This window comes from Taudactylus pleione, unplaced genomic scaffold, assembly GCF_031769625.1.
Source record: "Taudactylus pleione unplaced genomic scaffold, aTauple2 ptg000053l, whole genome shotgun sequence".
NCBI classification, from domain to species: Eukaryota; Metazoa; Chordata; class Amphibia; order Anura; family Myobatrachidae; genus Taudactylus; species Taudactylus pleione.
Window position 1 is genome coordinate 24,424,486 of NW_028284455.1, and position 23,565 is coordinate 24,448,050.

Here is a 23,565-nt window from a genome sequence, read left to right on the forward strand (position 1 = left end):
CCAACAAGGTCCATTGGGCTTTGCTGCCCTTGCAAGGACCTTGAGGCCCAAATGGCAGAGATGTAGAAACCCCCCAGAGAGTGAGATACTGTAGATAAATGTAACCCCCCCCAGAGAGTGAGACACTGTAGATAGATAGATGTAAAAAAAACAAAACACAGAGTAATGGTGAGTACACACGGTACGACTTTTATGAATGATAACCATATCGTTATCGTTCATTTAGTTTACTTTTTTGCAGTCACCAACCTAACAACGACCAACGATGCGCGTTCCCACATGGACGATAAAGATATCTTTCATCATCCATGCATGCATGCCAACTTGGATGAAATTGTTAACTTTGCCTGTTCAGAGATGTGGCAGGATGACTTCACTGAAAGATATCTTTGAAAGATCTATTGGTGCATACACACGTTCAGATCAGACAACGATAAAGATATCGTCTGATCGTCCTGCATGTGCTGGATGATCGATATCTATCATCTAGCACAGCACCAAACCCCAAACGACTATAACGAACCGCGATCAACGATCGCAGGTCCCTATAGTAACCTGGTCGATATCGCCCAAGTTGACCAAAATGCACGGGCGAAAACACATCCCAGCGAAACTCAAACAGGCGAAAAGTGCTAAGAGGAAAAGGTTTGTATCCGCACAGAAGATATATAATAGTAATACAATACAGTGATTACCAACATTAACATCAGTATATACCCAAAGAAGTTGGGTCTCACAAATAACTCCTGTTGGTGGTGCTCCCCAGAGCCCAAATGCATATATGTAAATAAGGAAAAAGAAGGCTCTTTTTTTGCCGGCACTTCTTTATGAATAATTTCTTGACATAAAATGTAACTTTTAATGTATTCCATTCAAATTTGAACTACAAGGTATATACGAACAATACAAAACACTACAAAACGAGTAACATAACACATAAAATCTTGTGTCACAATATATTACTACTGTGTCCTAGGATATAAATATATTCAGAATTCCAGTCAATTAGACAAGAGTGTATTGTCTAATACACAGTAGAGGCATTAGATCCACATAAATACCTTCTATTGGTTAAGTAAATCACCGTTAGGACACATATGCAACATCATAAATAGTACAGCGAAGAGCGAAAATATCAGATCATTTTTTAGAACAGTTTGTTCACAATATTCATAAACCTCCAATATATATTTTTCTGAAAAGAGATATGTAAATGCTCAGCAGTATTAATTATCATGAAAATATTTCTACAGTGTGTACAGTGTATATATTCACCCACATGTACATCTGTCTCTCACATCTGCAGACTGCCTACAATTATGCATGCTAAGAGCCCCTCAAAAAAAGGGGAAAGCAAATAATGATGCAATATGCTGGGATTGGTTCATACATGAACTGCTATAATACAATATTTACAATATAATTTATATAAGCATATGATAGTGAATCTATTTTATTCTGTCATACTTCTTTAAAAAGTCAAGTTGTCCAGTCACCTGGATGACAGTGATATATTTTCACTGACAATAATGAGATGGTTCCGTTTATAACATAGTACTGTCGAAGCTGAATAATTGGCTGAGACAAGTTCAGTTTAAAATTTAATCGCAGCGACGCCATCTTACGAATGGCCGCAAGACTCCATTTTAGAAATGCGATTGCAAGACGCCATTTTGCGAATGGCCGCCTAAGCGCCATTTTAGTTAAACTCACATTTTAGTACATGTGGCGATAATACCATTAGCATCATGCGAATGCATCTGTGACCATTATCATATGTTATGGCGATTCACTAAAAGCCTATTTCATTACTTTACGTATTATAAGGGATATATTCCAGAAATGGCTTTGCAGTATTACATTAAGCAAGTGGCCAGGTGACAACTGGCTTGTGTAGATAAGCTTCCTGCATAGTGTTTGTTCACTACGGGTGGTTTGGCTAGAATAAATAAGCAAGCTTCCTGCAATGACACAGGAAAGGTGGGAGGGCCTGCTGACAGGAGATGTAGAACTATCTGGCCCAGCATGCTAAAATGTTAGAGACAAATGCACTCATCCTCACACATACATTAAATATGTCTTTATATCAAACCCCGAATACTCACACATTTCATATTCACACATAAGGTTCCATAAGCATCAAAATGTATGATTTAAGTCGGTTAAGTTAGTCGCAATGCTGAGAAATAAAGGTTTTTGATAACTAAGGTATTATACATGATAAGCAAGTTGTGTTTGGTCTCGTTCTGATGCATACGCTTTTTACAGCATTCAGGTATTATCGGTGGAGAGATCACATCATGCAAACTCAAGTTATGGATCGCAGAACCTACAAGCAACAAAATGTTTAAACTGTTGGAATGTACAGAAGGTGTTACTAGAAAGATTCCCCTGCTGTTAGAGGCAGGGGGAGTCTATTTGAATCAGCCTGTTAAATGTACTGTAACATATGCTTCTCCTTTTGGAACCAATGACATCAGCAGGAAATTTCTCCTTTGTCCTGTTTTAGTCTGGGGGGGATAAATACATGTGTCCGAATACTGGTTAGGGAGTCCATGCTGAAGGTTGTATGAACTGAGGGTCTCTAGTCTGAGGTCTATCTCTGGGTCCGGAGGCGCAGCGTATGTATACTGTTACTTGGGGTCTGTATAATTTCCTTTTGCGCCTAAAGTGTGTGTCTCTCTCTCTTTGTCTCTCTCTGTGTCTCTCTGTCTCTCTCTTTGTCTCTCTCTGTCTCTCTCATTGTATTTATTTGCGCTTATTGTAAACAGATCATAGCGTGTAACTGACTGTACTTTTACCTGAATAATACTTGTACAGATTCCACTCCTGTCTTTATTTACGGTCAGACTGCGTACGCAAATTAGCGTTATTCTTAGAGGTTTATAGGAAGGATTTAAGAAGGTATAAGCAGGGGTATATAGAGGTTAATTTTAAAATCAACAGATGGGGGCTCGTCCAGTGAAATCACTTACCTACTCACACGGCACATACGGCTATCGATGTCTCAGCAAAGGGTGGAGTGGCCACATGCAGGGTTTTCCTGCAACCACTTTGTGCTGAAAAATCGCTACCCGTTTTCATGTGAGCAAAGGAAGCTAACTAGAATCCAGGGACAAGAAAGGAAAAAGTTTGTTTTCCTTTGTTGATAGAACCTAGCGTTTAAAGGGGTGCCGTAGTATTGAGTATGCGGCTGAGTCGCAGTTTTGCGCACAGAAAAGACGCACTTTTGCGTACGCAGTTAAAAAGTCATACGGTTGTGTGGTAGTCGCATTAATGTGTATGCGGCTGGTCGCACAATAGCGTATACGCACTTCTGGTTCTGCTGCCACGTGTTTGAACAAAGCCATTGAGGTTTAAATTTTTTTCTATTACCAATATCTGGGTTAAACGTGTATTTTTCTGCGCAGGAAAAAAGTGTGTAACAGTGAATACTTGTTGAACAAAGTTAAGGGTATCGTATGATCCTTAAGGGCTAGGTGCAAGGGTTAGCCTAGTCGCTCGGTAAGCAGCTTTACCGTTCTATACACAGTAGCAGGTGTACATGTTGTCTTTGTTGTATAGAGGTGCGTGAGAGTGGCCGACATATAAACTCTCATAGGTCTGGAAGTTACCTTACTAAAGCTGATCCGGGTGTGGAAGTTGCCTGTTTCAAATCTTATCCAGGGGTGGAAGTTGCCTTACTAAATCTTATCCAGGCTTGTGGGCGCCGCCGACTTAAAATCGTCCACAGGTAAGTGAAAGTATCTTGATTGTCTTTCACCAGTTTAAATTTTTATTGAAAAGCGTAGGAGTTGTCTTAGAATGGGAGCCACGCAAACAGTAGAGATGTTAGGCAATGATGTGCTGCTAATGGAGGCTCCGATTGGATTGGCCCGTCGTATTATGCATACTAAGTACGGTACTTATGCAATAAGGTATTGCGATTTATGGTTTAATATGACGAGGAAGAGTGTTAGTTTCCCAGAATTGGTAGTTTTGACAAAAGTGTGTTAGACAATGTCCAGGATCACATCAGTATGGTGCGATCCCGAGAGAAAAAGATTAATTATTTTGAATGTTTAAAACTGGCAGCATGAAGGGGATGCTTGGCTTAAGAATGTGCAAATGATGCAAACTAGCGTTGCGAGTGCATTGCCAGAAAATACGTCCGCGACGCTGAGTTGCAATACTGGCAAGCCGCAAATTAGCGCGCACATGCGGCAAGGTAGCGTCGTGGAAAGTATTGCCAGCAGTTCTCGCTCACCTCCCCCACCTTATGTGGATGGAGGTGCAAGTAACCATAAAGAAAATGTTTATGATGTAGATGATGAGCCTATTGTAATGTCTGCCATTTCCCATGCTGTGCAAATGATAGATGCTGCATCACCACAATCACGGGTGGTACCGCCATCTCCATCGGTAACAGCAAGGGAAGTGTTAATACACTCTGCACCCATTGAGGAAGTTGTTAATACCATACGTAGCAGCAGCAGATTAAACCCCCAGCCAGGTAACCAGGTCAGAGGTAGCAACGCTGCCGGTCTGCATCCCATTCGGACAATAACTGTTCCGAATGGAAATGCGGATGCAAACGGTGTAGTGCCCACGAGGGAAGTCGTAATGCATTGTCCATGGACAAGGGCAGAACTAAATTCCATCATAAATGATTTCCCTGATCCAAAAAAGGAATTAGCCAAATGTCAAAGATTTTTGAGAAATTTGGGTAGTTCTCATGAGCCCACTAATAAAGATTGGCGTGTGGTGTTAAGGGCCTGTCTACCACGCAATACCGACGTGACAGAATTTATCACGGATTGTGTATTGGATGGCGACGTTCCCTTAACAGACCAAGTAAGCCAAGGTAACATTTCCCGCATTGTGACTCAATTGGGTGTATATTTTCCAGTAGTAGTTAACTGGAATAAAATCTTCACAAACTAAAGGAGAGTGAAACTGCAGAAGGCTATTGCGACAGGGCTCTGCAGGCTCAGTACACTGGGATAGAAGATATTAAAGATAGCAATCACCACAGGGGAATGATAGTCACGATATTGATGGACGGTTTAAAAGAGAATTTAAAAACTCGGGTTCAGACCTCACAGCCTGGCTGGAGGGGACTTACAATAGATAACCTCATAGAGTCTGCCATAGAACATGACAAAAACATCTCAAAAAAGGGAGACCCAGAGCGAAATATTAATGGCTGTCAGTATACAAGCTCTGGAGGGAATGATGGTAACATCACAGCCAACAGACACGCTTGCACTTGCACACACACTCATGTCAGAATGAGTGTGTGCTCTCACTAACCCCACTCAACAACAAACACAACTCTATCCCACTAACCCAATGCAACCACAAGTCCCAGGCTATCCACCTACTTCTTATCCCCCACAATACCCTTCCCCTCTCTATCCTTACCCATACCACCTTTACCCTCTGCTCAAACTTCACAACAACACATGCTTTCACCTGAATCACGGACATGTTTTAATTGTAAACAAACAGGACACTTAAGTAGAAACTGTACAGTAAAAAGTATGGACCCCACATCAAGGGAAACCTGGATACCCCCATAAGGGATATGCACAGAGACCAGCAAATGTTCAGCAAGCACCAGCTCCAATTGTAGCTGTAAATGCTTTATTGGAGAATGGTAGCCAACGCTAGGGGTCAGGTCATACCTGTAGTCTACAGATAGTCAGGTTAACGGGAAGTACTAGGAAAGAACCGGTCTTGATGGTTGATGTAGCTGGTACTGAATATGCTTTTCTTGTAGACACAGGGGTGACCAAGTCAGTGATGAAATCTCACGTTAATTTACAGGTGACCAACGAGACAATACCAACAATGGGTGTGACAGGTAAAGTGGAACGTTATCCTTTAACAAAGTCCGCAGAGGTCAGTATTGGGCCATTGCATACCAGACATTCTTTTCTCCTGGCTTCCGCGGCTCCTACTAACCTGCTGGGCAGAGACTTGTTATGTAAAATGGGATGTGTCATATATTGCACCCCTGATGGTGTATATTTAGATATCCCAGAGAGAATGGTATACGAGGTGTGGGATATGTTAGACACTCCTCAAAGGCTAATGTATCACTCTACCATTTTAAAAGAAAATCCATCACAAGTAGATGAAATGTTGTCCCAAATCCAGATTCCCTTTGGACAAAAGATGGACAGAACACTGGATTAATGGCAAACGTAAGCCCAGTAATGGTAAACTTAAAAGGCGGTAGGCAAGCTCCAAAAATTCCCCAGTACCCACTAAAACAGGAAGTAGAACTAGGGGTGTTTCCAATAATTGAGCGATTATTGCAACAGGGAATTTTAGTTTGTACAGCTAGTGTAGGCAACAGTCCCATCTTTCCAGTAAAGAAGAGTGGTGGGAGGGGTTATAGGATGTGCAAGACCTTAGAGGTGTAAATAAGGTAGTAGAGAGTCAATTCCCTGTAGTGCCAAATCCAGCTGTCATCCTGATGCAGATCCCACCAAATGCAACCCATTTCACTGTCATTGACCTCTGTTCTGCTGTCTTCTCTGTGCCTCTCCACCCTGACTGTCAGTACCTATTCGCATTCACATACAGAGGTGTAAAATATACATGGACACGATTGCCCCAAGGTTTCATAGACAGCCCCAGTATTTTCTCCCAGGCATTGCATGACTGTTTACAATCTTTTCAACCTGCCAATGGATCAGTTCTAATTTAATATATGGACGATTTATTGCTATGTTCTGACTCTTTTATGTCATGTGTGAATGATACTAAATTTTTGTTACTTCATCTCTCGCATACAAGAGACAAAGTGGCTAAGGACAAGTTACAGCCATGCCAGCCCAGAGTAAAATATTTGGGACACTGCCTAACCCAGGGGTTACGACATCTCACAAATAATAGAATCCAGGCCATACAAAACATGACACTGCCGCAGAATCAACAGCAAATTCGTACCTTCTTGAGAATGTGTGGATATTGCCGAATGTGGATCCCAGGTTTTTCTATTTTGGCCTTGCCTTTACAGGAACTAGTCTCTTTCTCAAAGCCTGATCGCGTCATACACACTGAGGAATCAGAACAGGCTTTTCTTAATCTTAAGGATAGTCTGACAAAAGCTCCTGCATTGGGAATACCTGATTATGAAAAACCTTTTGATTTATATTGTACGGAAACCGATGGTTGTGCTGCAGGTGTCCTTACACAAAAACATGGTGATGCCAGTAGGCCCGTAGCATACTACAGTGCCCAATTGGACACGATAGCAAGATCACTCCCCACCTGTTTGAGAAGTGTAGCAGCTACTGCTTTATTGGTGAGTAAAAGTGAGGACGTAGTATTGGGCCATGATATGATTGTCTACACTCCCCATGCTGTATCTGCTCTGTTGAACTCAGCTCAAACCAGACACGTCTCCTCGGCTAGGTTCACCAAATGGGAACTAGCTCTAATCGCTCCTGCAAATATTACTGTCAAACGTTGCAGTACGCTGAATCCAGCAACATACCTACCATATGTACAACATGATGTACAAAGGGTGGAAGGAGAAGAGTTGCTGGCGGGAGGTGAGTTCGGCAGACATGATGATACTCACGATTGTATGCATATCTGAATCAGACCTTTACTGCTAGACCTGACATACATGACACACCTTTAGAGAATGTGGATGTAACTTTCTATACGGATGGGAGTTGTCATAGACAAACAGACAGGTGAATTATGTACAGGTTATGCTCTTGTAAATGACACAGACATCATGGAAGCTAAACCCTCTCGGTCCTCCTCACTCAGCCCAGGTGGCAGAGTTAGTAGCACTGACTAGAGCATGAGAACTGGCAGCAGGCAAATCTGCTAACAATTACACTGACTCAAGGTATGCATTCGGGGTGGTGCACGATTTCGGGGCCCTATGGCGTCTGAGAAATTTTATGACAGCAGCAGGCACACCAGTTGCACATTCCCGACATATAAAACATCTTTTAGAAGCAATCCAACTGCCCAAAGCAGTGGCAGTAATTAAATGCAAAGCCCACACATGTGAGGATGACCCGGTGTCACTGGGCAACAACAGAGCTGATGAAGCTGCAAAATGGGCAGCAGGGTTAAAAATGTCTTCAATTGAAACATTATGTCATTCCAAACCATTGATATGCTGAAATTAATTGAGATGCAAAATGTGTGTTCAATCCAGGAAAAATCCATTTGGAAGTCCAAGGGGTGTGGGCAAGAGTCCTCTGGGCTCTGGAGGGACGGACATGGTGAGCCAGTAGCCCCCAAGGCATATTACCCCAGCCTGGCTGAGGCAGCACACTGTCTGACTCACCTGGGTAAACAGGGTATGTGCAAGTTGGTGAGGGCATACTGGTGCGCACCAGGTTTTTTTTCACAAGCAGAGAAGATAGCAATGTCCTGTCTGACCTGCTTGAGAAAGAACATAGGGAAAGCGATCCCTACCGAACCGTCCCACATTCCACCGACCGATGGACCTTTCCAGGTGATACAAATTGATTTCATCCAATTACCACCCTGCAGGAACCTTAAGTATGTATTAGTGTGCACAGACTTATTTTCCAATTGGGTTGAGGCCTACCCAGCAGCCACTAATACTGCTGCGTTTACTGCCAAGAAAATAGTTCAGGAATTTGTATGCAGGTACGGTATCCCTAAAATCATTGAGAGTGACAGGGGTACTCATTTCACAGGTGATGTTTTTCAAAATATGTGTAAGCTGATGGGTGTTAATAGCCGACTTCACACCCCCTACCGACCGCAAGCCAGTGCCAAGGTAGAGAGGATGAACTTGACTATTAAAAATAAGCTAAGTAAAATCATGGCAGAAACTGGACTAGGATGGCCAGAAGCGTTACCCTTGGTCCTACATAGCATAATAACCACTCCTGGACCTCCTCTGAATCTGTCCGCATTTGAAATACTATTCGGCAGACAACCTCATTTGATTATAAGTCCCCAGGAAGACTTGAAGGGTAACAGCGAAGTATTTACGGTAACTGTAAAGTATCTTATATCAATGAGTAGGCAGTTAAAGCAACAGCAGTAGAAACTGAAATTGTTGTCTAATGATATGCTTGAAACTAACTGTCATGATGTTGAACCTGGAGAATATGTAATGATCAGTAATTTCTTGCGTTCAGGTTGTTTGACTGATCGGTGGGAAGGTCCATACCAGGTGCTGCTGACGAGTACTACATCTTTGAAGGTGGCTGAGAGAGATACCTGGGTCCATTCCACTCACTGCAAAAAGGTCAATCAACCGGTGGAGAAACAAGGCGGAGACAAGGCTGATAGTGTGGACCTGTCGCTCATGAGCTTGTTCCGGGAGGATTGAAAAGGTCGTAGTGAGATACCTGAACCGAGAGAAATTTTTGCAGGACTTGTTGTTAAAATGGACGGGCCTGCTGTGTTCATTCTCATATTCTCTTTTAGAGTGTTCACCATCCTGGTCGGTTCGGGAATATCCAGTTTCTGTTATGGGGGACCGATTGAGGAAACGGGAACTGATGGCAGTACTGATGGAGTTGAGAAAGGAGGAGTGCAATGCCAATCAGGGGAGTGTCTTTCCAATTTTAGTATTGTAATTGTTATGTTATTTGGGAAAAATACTTCCAGAAGTTATGACCCTCACACATGTTGAAATGTTGGGAATACATAAAAACACACTGTCACCATATCTTCACACACAATATGAACAGAGGCAAGAGAAATATGATACCTGGTGATATGCATAAAGCCACTCAGTTAATCAGTGAGACAACTGGCTTCCAAGTTTTAGTCGCCCTGGATCCCACCAGGATTGCTAGGGGTACATTAAATTTTAGATATATCCAGGAACTTGCTAAATTAATAGATAATATCACCGAGATGTACGATGACACATTCAGGTACACAGGGAGAGTTGCAAGCGTACAAGAAAGAACTTTTGCAACACAGGCTAGTGTTGAATTATTTAACTGCTGTTACTGGAGGGTATTGTGTAACGTTAGCCACCCAATTTGGAGTAAAATGTTGCACTTATGTCACCAATGATACCAGCGACCCTAAGGAGGTGATAGACCAGAAGATGGATGAGATTCTGCAGCTAAAGTGGGAATTTCGTAAGAACCATAATGCATCAGTGGCTGAAGCAGGGGAAAAGATAGAAGGATGGGTGTCATGGCTGAACCCAGTGAAATGGTTCTCAGGTCTAGGGGAATGGGTCCAGGAAGTGATCGCCAGCATAGGCAAATTCTTGATCCTTATACTGATTGTCATCATAGTAATTGGCATATGCGTCCGGTGTGTTCCTATTGTGTTGAAGTGTGGAAAATGTAAAAATAGAGTAAAACGAAAGAATGAAATTATGATAGTGGCCAGTATGAATACCGAGGTAGACACAGAACTGCATTACAACCCTGAGCTAGGAAGTACCATCATTTAATGTATAATATTTAGACATGCATAGAAGATATTATTGAAATGTTATTTATAGAACACCTCAGATAATGTAAAGTCTCAAATTCCCCTTCAAGACTGCTGTTATAAGACTGGTGCATTCCCACACCTGTCACATGTTCTCCCAAGATCCGCGGTGTGCGTATAATAGTAGTTTTATGTCCCCACCCAGAGACATATTATTGATGGATTAAGAACCACCTTGTGCCATCCCATAATAACACTAAATAATATGTAAATGTAAGCCTAAAATAAATTTATATAGTAGATTGTGATAGCATTTTGTTTGCTATCAAAGGGTGGACTGTCGAAGCTGAATAATTGGCTGAGACAAGTTCAGTTTAAAATTTAATCGCAGCGACGCCATCTTGCGAATGGCCGCAAGACTCCATTTTAGAAATGCGATCGCAAGACGCCATTTTGCGAATGGCCGCCTAAGTGCCATTTTAGATAAACTCACATTTTAGTACATGTGGCGATAATACCATTAGCATCATGCGAATGCATCTGTGACCATTATCATATGTTATGGCGATTCACTAAAAGCCTATTTCATTACTTTACGTATTATAAGGGATATATTCCAGAAATGGCTTTGCAGTATTACATTAAGCAAGTGGCCAGGTGACAACTGGCTTGTGTAGATAAGCTTCCTGCATAGTGTTTGTTCACTACGGGTGGTTTGGCTAGAATAAATAAGCAAGCTTCCTGCAATGACACAGGAAAGGTGGGAGGGCCTGCTGACAGGAGATGTAGAACTATCTGGCCCAGCATGCTAAAATGTTAGAGACAAATGCACTCATCCTCACACATACATTAAATATGTCTTTATATCAAACCCCGAATACTCACACATTTCATATTCACACATAAGGTTCCATAAGCATCAAAATGTATGATTTAAGTCGGTTAAGTTAGTTGCAATGTGGGGATAAAAAGGTTTTTGATAACTAAGGTATTATACATGATAAGCAAGTTGTGTTTGGTCTCGTTCTGATGCATACGCTTTTTACAGCATTCCGGTATTATCGGTGGAGAGATTGCATCATGCAAACTCAAGTTATGGATCGCAGAACCTACAAGCAACAAAATGTTTAAACTTGGAATGTACAGAAGGTGTTACTAGAAAGATTCCCCTGCTGTTAGAGGCAGGGGGAGTCTATTTGAATCAGCCTGTTAAATGTACTGTAACATATGCTTCTCCTTTTGGAACCAATGACATCAGCAGGAAATTTCTCCTTTGTCCTGTTTTAGTCTGGGGGGGATAAATACATGTGTCCGAATACTGGTTAGGGAGTCCATGCTGAAGGTTGTATGAACTGAGGGTCTCTAGTCTGAGGTCTATCTCTGGGTCCGGAGGCGCAGCGTATGTATACTGTTACTTGGGGTCTGTATAATTTCCTTTTGCGCCTAAAGTGTGTCTCTCTCTTTGTCTCTCTCTCTCTGTCTCTCATTGTATTTATTTGCGCTTATTGTAAACAGATTATAGCGTGTAACTGACTGTACTTTTACCTGAATAATACTTGTGCGTTGGAACCACAGATTCCACTCCTGTCTTTATTTACGGTCAGACTGCGTACGCAAATTAGCGTTATTCTTAGAGGTTTATAGGAAGGATTTAAGAAGGTATAGGCAGGGGTATATAGAGGTTCATTTTAAAATCAACAGTACACACCTCCGAAACACAGTTGCTATATGGTGTTTCTATTCAAACATATGTATAAGATAGTATGTCCTTATCATTATTGAACATCCGCAATATGTGTGGATTCTATGCTTGTCCAAGTAAAAAATATGATAGCAGAATCATGACAGTCTGGAGTGCAGGCATGGAGGTCTGCATAATATGATACAATTACCCTTCAGATGAGTCAGAGTGGAGGGAGAAGGTCGGCTAGTGCACTAGCCTGACCAAGATAAATCAAAGTCCCTGGACGCGCATTTTGCCCATTGCAGGCTTGTTCACCATCGCATGTAGTGCAGCAGCTCCGCTCTTACCTTTTATACACACTTCCTGGTAAGTGTTCTGATCACATGATCGCGGGACATCAATTTTCATTGGCTCTGTAACGCACGTGACCACCTGTCTCGGTCACATGTATCCACAGAGCCATTCAGCATCTAGTATTCTATGTTCATCACGAGTGTGATGGATATCCATTCAACAGAGTGTCAGTCTTATATTCAAATAGGATTAACTCCTAAGGTGCTGGTATGCTTAATATTGCACTGGCTAATAATCGCAATAATTGTATCATATTATGCAGACCTCCATGCCTGCACTCCAGACTGTCATGATTCTGCTATCATATTTTTTACTTGGACAAGCATAGAATCCACACATATTGCAGATGTTCAATAATGATAAGGACATACTATCTTGTACATATGTTTGAATAGAAACACCATATAGCGACTGTGTTTCCGAGGTGTGTACTATGTTATAAACGGAACCATCTCATTATTGTCATTCAATATATATCACTGTCATCCAGGTGACTGGACAACTTGACTTTTTAAAGAAGTATGACAGAATAAAATAGATTCACTATCATATGCTTATATAAATTATATTGTAAATATTGTATTATAGCAGTTCATGTATGAATCAATCCCAGCATATTGCATCATTATTTGCTTTCCCCTTTTTTTGAGGGGCTCTTAGCATGCATAATTGTAGGCAGTCTACAGATGTGAGAGACAGATGTGTAGAAATATTTTCATGATAATACTGCTGAGCATTTACATATCTCTTTTCAGAAAAATATATATTGGAGGTTTATGAATATTGTGAACAAACTGTTCTAAAAAATGATCTGATATTTTCGCTCTTCGCTGTACTATTTATGATGTTGCATATGTGTCCTAACGGTGATTAACTTAACCAATAGAAGGTATTTATGTGGATCTAATACCTCTACTGTGTATTAAACAATACACTCTTGTCTAATTGACTGGAATTCTGAATATATTTATATCCTAGGACACAGGGCCTGATTCAGAGCCGGACGCAATTAGCGCTTGCTCGTTCAGAAAAAGGTGGTGGCTATTCAAATGAACCGTTCGCTCTTTGCGGTCTGTTCACGTCGCCATGTCTGAACGAGCGAACAAAACTTGCGGACGTTTATTTGAAAAATACGCCCCCTGGCCGCTCGCATCATACGTCATGTCCGCTATTTATTAGATTAATCGAGTACATCGATCAGCGTATGAACTGCTCGCTATTCTTGTGGTTGGTTTTTCCTAACACTATATTGCGAGCAGTTTTGAATATAAAACAACCAGGTGACGTGGTCAATGACGCTGCTGTTTTAATTATGCACACCCATAAAACGCCCGTTTTGACCTTTAAGCACGCCTGCGTTCTTAATTCCACTCCCCGTTTTCAAGCACCTTCCCCTGTTACCACCCACATACGCCTCATCCTGTCACTCAAAGTAGCAGGCATTCGCTATATAGCGAACAAACGTTTTTCGGTGGCACTGACTGGTTCGCCTATGCGTATTATAAACCGTACGCATGCGCAGAAGTGCGAACATCGCTCGGAACGAGCGTACTGCCGCTTACGAGCGGCTCTGAATCAGGCCCACAGTATTAATATAGTGTGACACAAGATTTTATGTGTTATGTTACTCGTTTTGTATTGTTTGTATATACCTTGTAGTTCAAATTTTAATGGAATACATTAAAAGTTAAATTTTATGTCAATAATTATTCATAAAGAAGTGCCCCCAAAAAAGAGCCTTCTTTTTTTCTTTTTTCTTATCTACAGGCGAAAAGTGCTGTCAGATTTGGGGAAATCAGCCTGACACCCCCCAAAAGATACACTAACATTGGGGATCATGGTAGATGCCCCCGAATAGCCCTGCTGAAGCTATTTGGGGTACTGAAATGCTCTCATTAGCTTAGGGTTTTTTTGGAGAAAATAACTAGTCCCAGCAACTTTGGGGTACATGAAAATGGGTGCAAGCACGGTTAAAAATTGCAAAAGTGTGCTTTTAAAAAACTTAAAAAATGCACCTTCAGCAACCACCTGCAATCAAAAAAACACCTCCCCCATACTTGCAGAACCCCTAAAGTCTATTTCGCTAGTTTTTAAGTTTGTATCCCAACTTTGTACTTTTTCAAAGGCAGACATTTTTGGGGTGTTCTTTATTATTTTTATTTTTTGACACAGTTTACCTTTTGGGGACCTGTTTTAAGGGTGCAGGGTGGTTTCCCCACCATTGCACCCCAAACCGCAATTCTACACTTTTTACCGACAGCTATTCATAGGTGAAATGTTTCCGCATGGTACATTGCATTGCGTTTTCGCACCGGCGAAATGTCGCCACAATTGAATACAGGGGTAAGTTTCCGCTGGCGAAATGACGTCATCGGCGAAACTTTTTCGCCGAAAACTGCTTTTTGCTGGTAATTGAATACGGCCCAAAGAGTGAGACACTGTAGATAGATAGCTAAATGTAGAAACCCCCCAGAGAGTGAGAGACGATAGATAGATAGATATAGAAACCCCCCCAGAGAGTGAGACACTGTAGATCAATAAATAGATATATGTAGAAACCCCCAGAGAGTGAGAGACTGTTGATGTAGCAACCCCCCAAAGAGTGAGACACTGTAAATACTATAGATAGATATATGTAGAAACCCCCCAGAGAGTGAGAGACTGTAGATAGATGTAGAAACCCCCCAGAGAGTGAGAGACTGTAGATAGATAGATAAAAGACAAACCCCATAGAGTTTGAGAGACTGTAGAAACCGCCCTAATAGGCCATTCTAGGCACCCTGCTAGCCAGATGAGGCTACAGTAGCAGAAAATAGTTCAGAGGGCTGACCAAATAATTCCGTGGGCCTTATACGGCCCCCGGGCCTGAGGTTCCCCATCCCTGCTGTAGATAGTTTTAGAAACCCCCATAGAGTGAGAGACTGTAGATAGATACAGTAGATGTAGAAACTCCCCAGAAAGTGGGACACTATAGACAGATAGATAGATAGATAGATAGATAGATAGATAGATAGATAGATAGATGTAGAAACCCCTCAGAGAGAGAGAGACTGTGCAGTGCATCCGGAAAGTATACACAGCGCTTCACTTTTTCCACATTTTGCTATGTTACGGCCTTATTCTAAAATGCAATAAATTAATTTTTGGCCTCAAAATTCTACACACAATACCTCTTAATGACAACGTGTAGAAAGTTTTTTTCAGATTATTGCAAATTTAATTTAAAAAAAAAAAACTAAGAAATCACATGTACATAAGTATTCACAGCCTTTGCTCAACACTTTGTTGATGCACCTTTGGCAGCAATTACTGCCTCAAGTCTTTGAATATGATGCCACAAGCTTGGCACTCCTATCTTTGGGCTGTTTCGCCCATTCCTCTTTGCAGCACCTCTCAAGCTCCATCAGGTTGGATGGGAAGCATCGGTGCACAGCTATTTTCAGATCTCTCCAGAGATGTTCAATCGGATTCAAGTCTGGACTCTGAAGCCACTCCTTTGATATCTTGGCTGTGTGCTTAAGGTTGTCCTGCTGAAAGATGAACCGTCGCCCCAGTCTGAGGTCAAGAGTGCTCTGGAGCAGGTTTTCATCCAGGATGTCTCTACATTGCTGCATTCATCTTTCCCTCTACTGACTAGTTTCCCAGTTACTGCCACTGAAAAACATCCCCACAGCATGATGCGCCCACCACCATGCTTCACTGTAGGGATGATATTGGCCTGGTGATGAGCGTTGCCTGGTTTCCTCCAAACATAACACCTGGCATTGCCGCCACAGAGTTCAATCTTTGTCTCATCAGACCAGAGAATTTTGTTTCTCATGGTCTGAGAGTCCTTCAGGTGCATTTTGGCAAACTCCAGGTGGGCTGCCATGTGCTTTTTACTAAGGAGTGGCTTCTGTCTGACCACTCTACCATACAGGCCTGATTTGTGGAGTGCTGCAGAGATGGTTGTCCTTCTGGAAGGTTCTCTCTCCACAGAGAAATGTTGTAGCTCTGACATCGGGTTCTTGGTCACCTCCCTGACTAGGGCCCGTCTCCCCCGATCGCTCAGTTTAGACAGCCCGACAACTCTTGGAAGAGTCCTGGTGGTTCCGAACTTCTTCCATTTATGGATGATGGAGGCCACTGTGCTCATTGGGACCTTCAAAGCCGCAGATATTTTTCAGTACCCTTCCCCAGATTTGTGCCTCGAGACAATCCTGTCTCGGAGGTCTACAGACAATTCCTTGGACTTCATGCTTGGTTTGTGCTCTGACATGACTGTCAAGTGTGGGACAGGTGTATGCCTTTCAAAATCATGTCCAATCAACTGAAGTTACCACAGGTGGACTCCAATTAAGCTGTAGGAACATCTCAAGGATGATCAGTGGAAACAGGATGCACCTGAGCTCAATTTTGAGCTTCATGGCAAAGGCTGTGAATACTTATGTACAACTTTTTACACGTCGTCATTATGGGGTATTATGTGTAGAATTTTGAGGACAAAAATGCATTTATTCCATTTTGGAATAAGGCTGTAACATAACAAAATGTGGAAAAAGTGAAGCGCTGTGAATTCTTTCCGGGTGCACTGTAGATAGATAGATAAATGTAGAAATCCCCTCAAGAGAGACTAGATACAGTAGATCACATACAAAACCAAAACTTACTTTCTCTGTAGGATCCCAGCTATTTATCCTCCTGAGTGGGATCTCTGGAATCCCCCTGAGTCAGGTCTCTCCCCCACGCTGTATATTATAAGTGAATATCTCCACAAAACTTCAGTTGGCAGCCTTTAGGAAGGATCCTACAGATGTGTCCTCACTCGTCTTGCTGCATTCACATCAAACAGCCCCTCTCTGCACATCTGGTTTTGTGAGACTCTGCGAGGACCAGGCGTCTTTTATTGCCGAATATGTGTCTAAATCGCAATGTGATGTGAGTTGGATGTACCATGAGATTATGTGATACTTGTATATTTGTGTGCGACTGAGTCAATCAGCATATGAAGTGCTTCAATGCAGCGGCCGCAGCTTTTTTCAACACCAACTTCCATTTACAGTTTCAGTCACACACAGATACACAAGTGTCAAATATCAAATTATTTAGCACAGTCTGAAAAGACGACCGACGCTAGCAGAGTTGTACGGGACCTGACGGCTAACTCACGCCAGGCATATCGCGCTGCATGCCGTATGGGGCTAGATGAGCAAGGACACATCTGTATGTTTCTCATAGGTGATAGTTCTGAAACACACATAACCAAAAGCATTGTAAACATAAGCATTGTAAACTGCCCAAATTGTTTAGTGCAAAAAAAAACCCTACAAGCTCTAATTGTACTAAACAATGTATGCGCACTTTAAAATGTACGATTGTCATTTGAATTTTTAAGTGTTTCAAATGTTAGTACACTATATTATGGTATATTTCATGTTCACATGGCTTGGAGATCCTAAGATGCTTGGAAATTGAGATTCATCACACATATGGAAAGATCGTACATACCAAACGAGATATACCCAAGGCATTTCTTTGGGTTACCTATATGGTACATGTGCATTTGTTATCACTTTATTTTATATATATATATATATATATACACACACACACACACACACAGGTTGAGTCTCCCATATCCAAATATTCCGAAACACAGAATAATTTTGGCATGACTGTGATAATTAAACCTTTGATTTTTGATGGTTCAATGTACACAAACTTTGTCTAAGGCACAAATTAACAAAAATATGGTATAAAATTACCTTTAGGTCGTGTGTATAGGGTGTAAATGAAACATAAATTTATTTCATGTATGTACACAAGCTTTGCTTGAGGCACAAAATTATTGAAAATATTGTATAAAATGGCTGGGTGTATATAACACATAAATGCATTATGTGTGTATATTGGGGTCCCATTCCCAAGATATTTCATTTTGATATGCAATTATTCCAAAATACGGAATATTCCGTTATCCAAAATACCCCTGGTCCCAAGCACTTTGTATATGGGAGACTCAACCTGTATGTGTGTATATATATATATATATATATATATAAAATCACTCCAATTTTCCCCAGCACTCCCATCGCCTACCCACATCAGGTGCGTGACTGGCTCTGGTGCCCTCCTCGGGGGGTCTGTGCCCCCCAACATAGTATCCAAAAATAAGAGGTGGCACTCAGCATAACGTCCTGAGGAAGGGGACGCGACCCCCAAAATGTCAATCACGCATTAAACACCCAAGACCAGGTACACTGATTTGCAGTCTCTAAGTGCCGCCTCTTGTTTTTGGATTATGTATGTATGTATATATATATATATATATATATATATATATATACACACACACACACACACAGTCAGGTGCATAAATATTGGGACAATCACAGAATTTTCATATTTTGGCCTCTATTCACCACCACAATGGCTTTGAAATGAAACAAACAAGATGTGCTTTAACTGCAGACTTTCAGATTTAATTTGAGGGTAATTACATCCGAAGCAGGTGAACAGTGTAGGAATTACAACGGTTTCTATACGTGCCTCCCACTTTTTAAGGGGCCAAAAGAAATGGGACTATCAACTCAAAAGCTATTTCATGGACAGTTATGAACTATTCCCTCGTTATTTCATTATCAATTAAGCAGGTAAAAGGTCTGGAGTTGATTCTAGGTGTGACGTTTGCATTTGGAATCAGTTGTCGACTTTCAATATGAGGATCCAAAGAGCTGTCACTATCAGTGCTGCAAGCCATCATTAGGCTGAAAAATCAAAACAAACCCATCAGAGAGATAGCAAAAACACTAGGTGTGGCCAAATCAACTGTTTGGAACATTATTAAAAAGTATATATACACACACACAAACATAAGCCGTAAGAATCGAAGATAGACTACTGTAGCCTGTCTTGGCCTGCCTCATGTGACGTGTCAGCTTCTATCTAATGGAGCTACTGTATTCAAGAGCAAACTGCAGAAGATGCAAATAATATAGACATTTTAGTCTACTGTGCCAGTATTGCAGCTTGTTTCTCAGATTAAATAAATCTTTATTACTTTTTCTTACAGTATGTATCTCAGTGTTTCAGTTATTTTCTACATTGCCTAATCTCATGTGCTGTGGAATGCTAATTGTTTATATATAGAACTTCACAATGATAGCTTGTTAATGTACTGTGTTGATATATTAGTTGTTTTTTAATTTCAGTTAACAAAGACTAAAAGAAAATATATACGGAAAAATGCAGGGATTGAGGGCAATGCAAAGTAAGTTCAAATAAATGTATCCTTAAGAGAATCCGTGGAATGTTATGTACATTATGTAGCATATGTAAAAATAAAACTGTAAGAAACATCAGTCAACTTAATTGTTGCAATGAAGACTTTAGTTCTCTAACACTTGGGGACCAGACAGCAGTCTTTCCAGCATCAGCTAAACCTTCCAGGTACTGCTGCGTGAAAGTGTCATGCGCTTAAGACAGAAACCCATCGCTAGCAGCAATAGGCTGCCAGCAACAGAGTAGAAGACGCTGCTGAGGACCTCGCTGGAGAGGTGAATAATGCTGAATACCAGTGGAATATTCGTCAGTATCACTGCAATACTAAACAAAATATGTTGCAGGTAATTAAGTACATTGATAAATGGAGCCCCAAGTCCTCAGTGTGGCTTGACCAGATAGTAGTTCCTTGATAATCCACGATAGCTATGCTCATTATCACACCTCATTAGATTTAGAAAGGAAACATTACTAACACATGGTTAGCACACTAGTGGAGTTCAGCAGGGAGGGATTTTAATAAGTACTTGTTTGGTGACTATTTTTATTCTGGGACAGTCCCGCCTTATATGACGTGGCTCACCGCACTCGTAGCAAACGACCCTGGCATCTCCAGCGGTGGTCCTTGAGGAGGGGTGACAGTCTGGGTCACAGGCCAATGGTGTGCTATCTTAATGGGTCACTCATTCCCTAGTTTCTTTTCTGGCATTTTTGTCATATTTCCTTCGGTCTCATACTACTCCAACACTGTACTTAATTCCTCTAGATTTTGAGGATCAGCGTGTATAACCCAGCGCTGCATATTCCATCCTAGGGTTCTTATACACTGGTCAACAACCACCGTCTCTACAATCTGAGCCACAGTATGATCTTCTGACTGGAGCCAACTTTGCCCCTGTCTGGCGATGTTCTGCATCCTGCTTTCGAATAGGGACCCCTGGTAGTAGGGCCCATTCGTGGAAGCGCTGCGCTTTCCCAGAAGGAGTGAGACCTGACCTGGCCAGAATAGCACTTTTGACTAAGTCATATTTATCTGCATTAGCAGAGGACAGATCAGCATTCGCTTTCTGAGCCTCATCAGTGAGATAGGGGGCAAATCTATCAGCCCAAGTATCTGCTGGCCATTTTAAATGCTTGCCACCCTCTCAAATATCACCTCTGGGTAATCTGAGGCAGACATTTTCTTCAGGTGCCCAGCACCTGTTGTGCCCATTGTATGGATCACTAACTGACATTTGTTCCTCTTTCTTTTGGTGAGAGTCCCAACAAATTTACCATAGTGCGAAAAACTTTCTCCATTTTTATAGTGCGAATAGTATGTACAAGTGTAGGTGCTTTTAGATAGCAAGCCAGTTTACACAAATAAATATATCTCTTCAGCAAAGCAATTGTAATTCATGTTTGATACAGAAAAAATAAATATCTCTTTTTTTTCAGCAATGCAGGGGTTAAACAGAACACAAAAAAAACCTGTCTTTTTCTCTTTCAGCACTGCAGTGCTTACCTTAAGGTGCGTACACACGTAACGATTTTTTTGAACGATTTAACTATAACGACGTCGTTATTGTTCAATCGTTCAAAAAATCGTTCAGTTTCTGAGTTACAACAATGAACGAAAACCATTCAAGTGAGCTCCCGTTTGTAGTTTGTAGTTCATTCAAGATTGTCCAACATAACGATTTTCATTAAGGGAAGGAACATTTTTCGTTCATTGTAAAAATCATTCAGTACACTTCAAAAAATCGTTCACTTTTCAAGGGAAAATCTGTCAGATAATCTGAAAGATAATCGTTGGTTACAAAATCGTTACGTGTGTATGCACCTTTAGTAATACGTGTGTCTTGCTCTTCAGTCAACAGGTGAACTTAATTAGACAGCATACTAGCTGGTGAAGATACTAATCAGCATTTGTTATATCTCAAGCACCTTAGTAAAAACGAAACAAAGTAACTTTTTTACAGTACATATAAACAACTTTTACACAATGCATAGAAAGTTACAGTGTCCTTAATATAACTTTGTTTTTTCTGGTTCACCAACCATACTCAGCTATACCAAACTTTCTGCCTTGTCAGGTCCTTTTCCACACTGGAAACGGCTGGCATATACACTGTGACAAAGCAGTGCAGAGGTCCCCGTACAGGCCACCACATGTAACACGGGGTATTGAAATGAGGATTACAGACAGGCAGGTATTTTTGGTAAAGCAGTGGCTTTTTAATAGCAGCAAACACTGCATCTTAGCATATGTGAGTTTAGGCCTGCACACATACAGGCACATAACATAAAATAAATAAACAAACATAAAAGTCTGAGCACTCCTTGTGCTAATCAGTCAGCAGTGGATTACAGCCCAATTTGGGCATGCTTTCCCAGAATAACCCTTGAACCCTGGCACTACAACACTATGGACCTGATTCAGACCCGTTCGCTGCCAGGCTATTTTTGCTCAGTGCGCATGCGTATAATTCGCAATGCGCGTGCGCAGCGCAACTTCAGCGATGGGGAATCGTGCGCTCGTAGTACACAGACTTGCCGCTACTTTGAGTGACAGTGTCGTTTGTGGGTGGTAATAGAGGAAGGTGCTTGTGAACGGGGAGTGGTGCTGCGAACGCTGGCGTGTCTGGCTGTCAAAATGGAGTTTTAAGGGCGTGCATAATTTAAAGGCCACGTCATTGTACACGTCAGTTCGCATCTATTATGATGGAACTACTCGCAGTGCTTGCGGTAGCCCAGGGTCTACCACAAGCACTGCGTGTGCAACCGATGGTTTCTTCCACTGCCGATGTATGCAGTCAATTAATAGAGTAATGGAGCATACACACGGTCAGATTTGTCAGACTTGTCAGATTTGTCAGATGAACGACTGAACGATTGAACGATTTGAACGATTTTACCAAAGTTTTGAACGATTTGAACGATTTGAACGACTGAACGATTTTTGACTGCATTAAAATGAATGGAATCGTCCAAGTCTGACTGCAAACACATCAGATGTCAGAAATCGTTATCTGACCATCGGGAACGCGCATCGTTGATCGTCCATCGTTCAGGCATGTCAGATATGAACGATTTTTCTTCAGATATGAACGACTGAACGATTTTTAAATCGTTATCGTTCATATCTGAAGGAAAAATCTGATCGTGTGTATGCACCATAAAGCTGGCAACACATCTAAAGATTATCTGTCCAACCAGCCAACTAGTTGATTGGTTGGAATGAAAATCTGGTAAGGAATACAATCAGCAATTTGCTCCCAAACACTGGAAAATGGACCAAAACTGTTGTTTAAACAATTAGTTTAGATCAAACATTTAAGAAACTTGTTTGAATTACCATTTTCATCTGTTTTCTGGCATTTAGGAGCAAATTGCTGATCATTATTTACTCCCATACGTTACCAGATTTTCATTCCAACCAATCAACAAGTTGGCTGGTTGGATGTAAGTTGGTCTAGTGTGTGGCCAGCTTAACACCTTTTACTCATTGCATTGTATAATAGCAAAGTGGATGCTTAAATTAGCATATATTTTTTTTCTCTTTTTGTTTGTTATTTGGATATTAAGAAAGATACCAATCCCAAAAAACTTTTAATTCACAAACAATAGTCCCTATATTTTTAAAGTTCACAAATACATGTTTTTTTGCTTTTTGTTGTTTTTAAAGTGAAAGTGTTTCTTCTGTTGTGGAACTGCACATCCCAGCATGCCATTCCAGAGTATATACATGCCTTTTTAGCAATACTGTTGCAGGTCAGGGCAGGATTTGTTGTACCATAGTATTTTTTTTTTTTTATGTTGGAAGAAGGTACAAAAAAACATTCTTTCATTGAAACTTTATTTTTTTTTTATTTTTTTTTTTAGAATTC

General features: G+C 41.2%; 1 protein-coding gene across 3 annotated transcripts in view; it reads left to right on the plus strand.

Moving 5' to 3' along the window:
* The window catches only part of ZCWPW2 (zinc finger CW-type and PWWP domain containing 2), an 85,676-nt gene that overhangs the window by 27,296 nt on the left and 34,815 nt on the right, over positions 1-23,565 (plus strand). For all 3 annotated transcript variants that reach the window (XM_088463512.1, XM_088463513.1, XM_088463511.1), the window contains one exon: positions 19,627-19,685. In XM_088463512.1, the coding sequence (XP_088319638.1) occupies positions 19,627-19,685 (59 nt within the window). The remainder of the gene's footprint in view (positions 1-19,626; positions 19,686-23,565) is intronic.